Source organism: Clytia hemisphaerica, unplaced genomic scaffold (genome assembly GCF_902728285.1).
Source record: "Clytia hemisphaerica strain Z4C2 unplaced genomic scaffold, Clytia hemisphaerica genome assembly, whole genome shotgun sequence".
Lineage (NCBI taxonomy): Eukaryota > Metazoa > Cnidaria > Hydrozoa > Leptothecata > Clytiidae > Clytia > Clytia hemisphaerica.
In genome coordinates, this window is record NW_027104543.1 from 819,626 (window position 1) to 827,786 (window position 8,161).

General features: G+C 39.4%; 2 protein-coding genes across 4 annotated transcripts in view; both read left to right on the forward strand.

Moving 5' to 3' along the window:
• The window catches only part of LOC136822607 (anaphase-promoting complex subunit 2-like), a 61,717-nt gene that overhangs the window by 18,252 nt on the left and 35,304 nt on the right, over positions 1-8,161 (forward strand). For both annotated transcript variants that reach the window (XM_067078871.1, XM_067078870.1), the window contains exons 3-4: positions 4,338-4,468; positions 5,543-5,667. In XM_067078871.1, coding sequence (XP_066934972.1) covers positions 4,338-4,468; positions 5,543-5,667 — 256 coding nt within the window. The remainder of the gene's footprint in view (positions 1-4,337; positions 4,469-5,542; positions 5,668-8,161) is intronic.
• Positions 158-3,627, forward strand: LOC136822608 (membrane-associated tyrosine- and threonine-specific cdc2-inhibitory kinase-like). 2 transcript variants are annotated; one of them, XM_067078872.1, is made up of 2 exons: positions 158-421; positions 1,289-3,418. In XM_067078872.1, exons 1-2 carry the CDS (start codon positions 397-399, stop codon positions 2,932-2,934), a joined length of 1,671 nt encoding a protein of 556 aa, XP_066934973.1. In that variant the 5' UTR covers positions 158-396; the 3' UTR covers positions 2,935-3,418. The 2 variants fall into 2 exon arrangements, with proteins under 2 accessions (XP_066934973.1, XP_066934974.1); XM_067078873.1 differs by lacking the exon at positions 158-421 and adding an exon at positions 1,004-1,037 and having other exon boundaries at positions 1,289-3,627.

Sequence of the window (8,161 nt, forward strand, 5' to 3'; positions counted from 1 at the left end):
TTTCCCCCCTTTCTATCCAAAATCCTTAACTCGCAAACAAAGCAACCGATTTTAATTCATGCTTCGGATATGTTTCTTTGTGCGCGTTTTTGTTTACTCGAGATTTTATTTGTTCGCGCGTGATCTTCTTGTCAGGCATTCAACCCGCCTTTTCAGTCGGCTTATAAGTTCTTTGTGTAGATAGTTCACCATAATTACTGCAATTAACTTGTGATAGGTGTTATTTAGAATAACGGCCTAAGTCAAACCGCTATTCATTACTGTTTATCATTAGACGCGCTTAAGTTGTCAAGTGATGGTTCGTAGTTGAATTTACGAGTGGATACAATTAATTTCTTGAAGAACTGAAGAATTTTGATTTGATTTTTTTTCTAACTAAAGACAGAGAGACAAAAAATGGAGTTATTCCTGAGGCGAGAAGGTGAGATTGTCTTTCGTTTTATGTGAGTGCGGGTGCACGGCGAGTCATGTGGGTGTTTTTGTGAACAAAATTTCCCTGTAATAAAGAACGCGAAATATATAAATTGGCGGTACTATTTTGCGATTTTACTTGTGTGCTGTGGGTGTACTAAATTAGATATATTTAATCATTAAAATTTACAAAAATTCCATGAAAGCAGGCACTCAATCACACTATTTACTGTGCTGTGCACCCGTTTCTACAACAATATATTTTTTCTCCATTTCTTCAAATACTAAGACTCTTACTAATTCTTTGTATTAGAGTCTAAGTTTTGTTTATGTTTGGGTTACCAAGTGGTACGAAAATCCCGGATTTATGACAGTGATGTCATTTTGTCGAGAGTGGAAACCTCGTCATCCCCCTCTCCTTTTCTCATGCTCTCCTTTCTAAGGTTGTAATCTGAGCCGTGTGGTAAAAAAAGGGAAATTTCAATGAAATTTTATGTGTTCGCTACGCAATATTTTGACCTTATTTGGTGAATTATTTCACAATACTTGATACTAGATCGTATAACTGTGGATTGTGATTTTTTAACAATCATTCTATCAGAAATTACTCAATGGGCTTATAAACGGTTAGTTTCTCTTAAGGGTTTTACAATGTCTTGGCTCGGGACGTTTTTTCAGTAAATGGATATAACCATGGCGACTAACCGAACTATCTGTTATTCTGCAGGGTACTGTAAATAGAAAACAAATGGTTTGAAAATCCCAAGTAAACTTACATTCGTTGTAGTTGTTATACCCGTCCTCTACTTGTCAATTGTATGAGATTTTTGTATGTCATGGTATCATTTAAATCTTGTATTTCTCTTTACATTTTCAGGCATGATGAACACGCCAAGACCAGTCCCAACCATTGCTGATGATTCAAATTTCAGCAGAAAGAAGAAATCACTCTTGAACGACAGTCTATATGCGCCACGTTCACCCGTCAAATCAGCACCGCCCATTAGTCGTATTTTCCGCCATCGACGCGGTTCAACGCCCGGTGCCCATTCAGTTAGCTTCAGAAAATCCGAAGTGCAAGGAGACGTTAGTATGACAAGCCCATTATACAAGACTTACGATCAATTGTATTTTGATCAATGTTTCACCAAATTATCAAAAGTGGGCGTCGGCTCTTTCGGAGAAGTATGGAAAGTTCAAAGCAAGGAGGATGGAAAATTATACGCCATTAAAAAGTCACGTGATCGTTTCCGTGGAGACTTCGATCGTAAACAACGCTTGGAGGAAGTCAATAAAAGTGAGCGGATCCAGGGCCACTGTAATTGCGTGTATTTCCATAAAGCGTGGGAAGAGCTAGACTATTTGTATATTCAATACGAATTGTGCGAGATGAGCCTGAAAGATTATGCCGAAAAAGTGCAATCGGTCGAGGAGAAAGAAATCTGGAAAATGATCATCGATTTTTGTTACGGGCTTAAACATCTTCACGATGCTAACCTTGCCCACATGGACATTAAACCGGCTAATTTGTTTCTTGGTCGTGATGGCAACTATAAGATTGGAGACTTTGGATTGGTTGTTGAGTTAACACGTGACGTTGATGCTATGGATGGTGATTCCAAATACATTGCACCTGAACTTCTTGAAGGAACTTTCTCAAAAGCAGCTGATATCTTTAGCTTAGGTATCACTGTTTTGGAACTGGCATGTAGTCTTGAATTACCGAACGGAGGACCTTTGTGGCAACGTTTGAGACAAAAGCAATTGCCAAACAAATTCACCACTGGTTTATCGGATGATTTGATTCTCTTAATCTCCTCTATGATGGATCCAAATCCTTCGAATCGACCAACAGTTGACCAAATCCTCCGAATGCCGTGCGTACGTCAAGTCAATACACGGCGTCCACCAATCAGTACTTACGTCTCAACAATCACGCAACCGTTCTTTAGCCTATGGTTCTACTTTATGTGGATGTTAACGTCAATTACGTCATTCTTCAAACGTGATTACCGTACACAGAGCTCACTTCATCACATGAGAGAAATAAAGCGACCGAGAACTCCTTCTCCAAGGACCAGTGTCTTTGGCGAGGAAGGATGCACTCCACTTAATACTCATAGCAAAGCCCAAGAATCACTTTCATCGCAGATCGAGACGACAGTGTTTTCCTCTCCAGCTAAGCGATCACAACAAAAGCTACGTGCAAACATGGTTAGCCCTCTTTTCAACAAAAACAGTCCTTTATTCAGACCTATGTTTAACCAAAGCAAGTCACAAGAATCGTCCCCAAGTGGTCTATTTGGCGAGTCACCTATAACCAGAGACAGTTCCAAAAGCAGTAGTAGAAACACTAGTATGGATAGTCCCGACCTAACAGACTGCTCACCGCAAACTGGCACGGTGAGTGAACGAATTGTCCGCTCGCGGTTGTTTACATGTTCTAGTGACGAGGACGAAGACTTTGATTTACAAAGAGTTCCTAAAAACCTTATGAGTAGTTTTAAAGAAGACTCTGAGTAATGTTCTTTTATTTCTCTTTTAGTCTTGTTATTTCATTGTAAATTTATAGTGGGATGATTCAGAATAACTATTGCTCTTACTCATTGCGAGTCCCCCCTCCCCATTTCCCACCCTTTTTGTAACTTCACCCCATTGAAAAACCCGTATAAAATGAACCATTTTTTGTAAATCTCTCGTGTCTCTTCAGGGTCAAATTTTTCCCTTTTTCTCTTTACCCCACTGTTTCCCAATAGAATTATAGATATATATTAGATTAGAAACTACAAATTTTGGGTTGACATTTTTTTTAGATATAGTTGCTTCGTTTATATGGAGTTGATTTTTCTTTGGAAAAAGTTTTTTGTAAATATTGATGTGTTTGTTTATATTTTGTTTATCATGATGTTGCATTTCAAATATGGTATTTTTTTGTTTCGAACTGTTTTATAGGAAAACTAAACATCAGTCTCTTCTTAAAGAATGACAAAGAGTCCTAATGAGTTTTTAGCATTTTTTTCAGCATCAAAAAAATTCTACTTTTGGACATCAAATCCAACGAAATGATTTTGTCTACTGTATTTTACTTGTGGATTTTATCTTTATTTTGATAATTTATATTTTTGTTTTTAATTAGCTTTATTGTATTTTTGTCATAAGAAAATCTTGTAAAATTCTATATATGGAAAAAAAAAGATATTTTTATCGTTGCATTACCATACAAATTATGTACATCGTCTTTAATTTATATCCATATGACACTACTGTTTATTCACTACCTGGCCATAAACCATCCATTGATTAGGCCCATGTTCAATGTTTTTCATTGACTGTCAGTTTATTGACGGTCAATATATTCTTTTAATTTTCAAGAAAATTGATTGACAGTTAATGTAAAATATTTTTTGTCATAATTTGTATTTGACAGTTTTACTCTACCAATTTTGTCTCATTTTGAAACTATTATCAAAGTGCCTATGTCACTTTAGAACTTACTCAAAGGTTTTGGAAAAATATTTTAAGTCTGTCTTTAAAAAATCTTGATAAAAATGAAGAGAAAGAAAATCAACTTCTTGAAGAACTATGTTATGATCAGAATCACAATTTTCATAAGAGAGATTCTTTGATCTTAGAACAAAATCACTATGAAAGAATGATTGACTTTCAAAGTCAACATAAAAAAGCCTTATCTAAGAGCACAAAACTACGATCTAATTCGAACTCGAAGTTTTAGCCTTTTTGTCCGAATGCTACAGATATTAGATAGGCTTTGGTCTAAAGGAAATTATGGAAATCATTTTAAAATTCATCCGAGATAAATTCAAACAGGCTCAAATTAATTGATTTTTGATATAATATAATTACAGATATGATGTGATTATTCTGAATTTTTTCACATGAATTTAGTTTCAAATAATATTTTTCAGACACAGGACGAGAATGAAGAAGTGGACCGTACATCACTTGAGTCTTCCAAAAATGTTTACCAAGTCTTCAAACGGTTGAGTGACATCGTACAACCATGGATTTGTGATCAAGAGAGCACATCCTATCAAAAGTTTGTCAAAGATTTGTATAAACATTATTTTTACAAGGACGTTTAGGATTTTAACCTTTAGGGTTTTAAGCCTAAAAGTGCCCTTAAATGATCCTTACTTTTAGTATTTTTTGAAAAGCTTGGCATAATTTAGATTCAAGTTCTATAGAGCTTGCAAAACCTGAAAATGTCTTTTTAATTTTTGCCTCGAGGCTTTCATTATCTCATAGAAAAACAATGTCCCCTTCTAAACGGGAAGTAATTTATTACTGTAGCACGTAGGCTTATTCGGAGTTTTAACTTTGAGAGAAAACTATTATTTTAAGATGGATAGTTAAGCAAGTGTGCATTCTAACAGTCTGTGCCACTAACTCGATCGGCAAGAAGAACCTTCCCGAACGCGAAATTAACTTGACACCCAAACGGGTAATGAATGGGTAAGAGTTAAAGAACGGACTTCCAGATCGGGAAGAAGCGGGAAAAAGTTGAAATAAGGAAAACCTGATCGGGTTGGAACTTCCTGTTTGGGAATTTTTTCACAATTTAACAAGATTTCTAAGGTAAAGTTTATTTTTCTTTCGGTGAAAAACCTTTAAATTTGATGTTTTTTCACCTCCAAAGAGTTTCAACTTTCGCCGGTCATCGTATAGCTTCGCCGAAGATTCAGTCATTTTTTAACTTCCCAAAGAGGAAGAATCTTCCCAAACGGGCAGAAAAAATTCGAGTAATTTCTTCCCGTTCGTGAAGGTTCTTCCCATTTCGGAAGAATCTTCCCGATCGAGTTAGTGGCACACACTGTCTAAGTGTGTAAAATTTGTAAAATCTGACCATATTTTGCTAGGTTAGGTATAAACTTATTTCTTTTTTTATGATTTTTGTTGGCGAAAAAGAAAAGAAATAAGTTTATACCTGAACTAATATTTTGCCTTAAAATGGTCAAAGATTTTCATTAAAACGCACCCACAGTAAGGGTCTAAAGGATTTTCGCCCAAATTTGGCTAAATTTGGCTAAATTTTCTCGAGTGCACCCCCCCCCCCCGGGACGGCATACTTTTCATCGCCAAGGCTTTTTCACCAAAACTATTTTTCTTTTAGCAATTTGCTGATAATCAAGGCTTGTTTGCTGTTGAAGAAATCTACCAATGCTGATCAAATTATCACTAAATTCTATGAAGATTCATTCAAAGCTTTCAAAGTTTTCAACAAAGAGCTTTTCAACTGTAAGTTATCATCAATCCTCCTTGTAACAGACCAATATGTCCCTATGGGTCCCGATGAGAAAGTAGCCCATTGGGCTGTTCCATTGAATTTCCGTACAGGGGGTTAGACGAATCTTTTTTAGGCAAAAAAAGATTCTTAGAAATGTGTGGATACCCCCGGGCAATACGCAACAGGGGGCATCCAACTAAAAGTAGGAGACGAATGACCCATCTGGGAAATGTTTAGAATAAATTTTTTACCTCCTGGAAAAATGGAAAAAGAGTCTTTTCGACCACCTGGAAATGGTCTCCGTACCCTGGAATGTTACCCACCCTCTGTATGGATAGAAAAGAGAATGGCCACCAAGGGGAGAGGTGTGTTTAAGGCGGGCGCCCGAAAAGCGGGGACTGGGAGGGAGGAGGGAGGGTAGGGGGGAATAATACTAAGAAAAAAAACTAAGGGGCAAGTTAAAAACACGCGAAAAGAAAGGTGAAATAAGAAAAAACCAGGTAGTATATAGGGTAATAATCGAACTTGGGTAGGAGCTGTGTGGATTTGTGTCTGTTTTTGTGTTTTTGTTTTTGGTTTTCTTTTTGATTTTCTTTCTTTTTTTTTTGTTTTGTTTTGTTGTTGTGTGTGGGTTGTGTGTTTTTTGTTGTTTGTGTTGTTTTTCTTTTGGTGTTTTTGTGGTGCGGTTGTTTTTGTGTTTTGCTTTGGTTTCCTGGTATCCCGACTCGTATATCGGTTTTTTTTTCGTGTGTTTTTTTGTGTGGTGTGGTGTTGGTTGTGTGGGGTGTGTCTGTGTGTCTGCAGTTCGTGGTGTTGTGTGTTGTTGTGGTTTTGTTTGGGTTGTGGGTGTATGGTTTTTGTGTTTGTGTGTGTTGTGTGGTGTGTTTTGTTTTGTGTGTGTTGTTTTGTGTTTGTGTGTTTTGTGTGTGGGGGTGTTTGGGTGTGTCATGTGTTGTTGTGTTGTTGTTTTTTGTGTGTGGTGTTGTGTGGGGTGTGGGTGTGTGGGTGTGGTGTGGTTGTTGTGCTGTGTGTGTGTGTGTGTGTTGTTTTTTTTTGTTGTTTTTTTTTTTTGTGGTGTGTGTTTTTGTTTTTTTGTTTTTTGTTTTTTTTTTTGTGTGTGTTTGTGGTTGTTTGTGCGTTTTTTGGTGTGGGTGTGGTGGGTGTTTTTTCTTTGTGTGTTTTTTGTTGTTGTTTTGTGCTGCGGGTGCTTGTGTTGTTGTTTTTGTGGTTGTCGTGGTGTGTTTGTGTTTGTGTGTGTTGGGTGTGTTGTGTGTTTTTGTGGTGTGTTTGTTTGTGTGTGGTGGTGTTTGTTTTGTGTGTGTCGTGTGGTGTTTTGTTGTTGTTGTGTGTTTGTTTTTTGGTTGTGTGTCGGTTTGGTGTGTGTTGTTGTGTGTTTCTTTTTTTCTTTTTTTTTGGTGGGTCTGTATTTTCGTGTTGTTGTGTGGTGTGTGTTTGTTGTGTGGGTGTGTGTGTGTTTTTTGTTTTTTTGTGTGTTTTGTGGTTTGTTTGTGTTGTGTGTGTTGTTTTTTGTGTGTTGTTTTTTTGTTGTGTGTGGTGTGTGTGGGTGTGTGTTGTGTTGTGTGTGTGTTTTTGTTTTGTTTGTTGTTTTTTTTTTTTTTTTTTTTTTTTTTTTTTTGGTTTTGTGTTGGTGTGTGTTGTGTGGTGTGTGTGTTTTTTTTGTCGGTTGTGTGTGTTTTTGTTGGTGGGGGTGTGGGGGGTGGTGTTTTTTTTTTTTTTGTGGGGGGTGAGGGGTGTGTGTGTGTGTTTGTGTGGTGGTTGTGTGGTGGTGTGTGTGTTGGGTGTGTGGTGTGTGGTGGTTGGTGTGGGGTTGGTGGGTTTTTTTTTTTTCTTGTGTTGTGTGGGTGGTGTTGGGTGGGGTGGGGGGTGAGGGGGGTGGTGTTGTTGTGTTTTGTGTTGGGTGTGGGGGGGGGGTGGGGGGGTGTGTGTGTGTGTGGTGTGGTGGGGGGGTGGGTTGTTGTGTGTGTGGGCGTGGGCGTGGGGGGGGGGGATGGGGGGGGGGCTGTGGGGGGTGTGGGGGGTGCGTGGGGGGGGTTTGTGGGGGGGTGGGGTAGTGTGTGGGGGGGGTTGGTGGTGGGTGGGGTGCGTGCGGCGGTGTGTGTGGTGTGGTTTGTGTGTGGGTGTGTGGGGCGGGGTGTGGCGCGGTGGGGTGGGTGTGTGTGGGTGTGTGTGTGGGGTGGTGGCGTGGGTGGGGCGTGGGGGTGTGTGGGGGGGGTTGTCGTGTAGGGGGTGGTGAGTGTGGGGTGGGGTTGTGTGATGTTGGGTGTGTGTGAGGCTGTGCGGTGGTGTGGTGTGTGTGTGTGGGGTGTTGTGGTGGTGTGTGTTGTTCTGTTGTGTTGGGGTGTGGGCGGGCAGCGGGGGGGGGTGTGTGTGTTTGTGTGTGGGGAGGGGCGTGGTGTGGTGGGGGGGGGGTGGTGGTTTTTTTTTTTTGGGCGGTGGGGGGGTGTTTTGTGGTGTGTGTGTGTGTTTTTGTGTAGTTGTGTGTGG

Excerpts from the sequence above, each read along its gene's own strand:
- LOC136822608 (XM_067078872.1), top strand. The coding sequence starts at position 397 with ATGGAGTTATTCCTGAGGCGAGAAG. Across the intron at positions 422-1,288 it reads GTTATTCCTGAGGCGAGAAG|GCATGATGAACACGCCAAGA; the intron begins GTGAGATTGTCT and ends TTACATTTTCAG.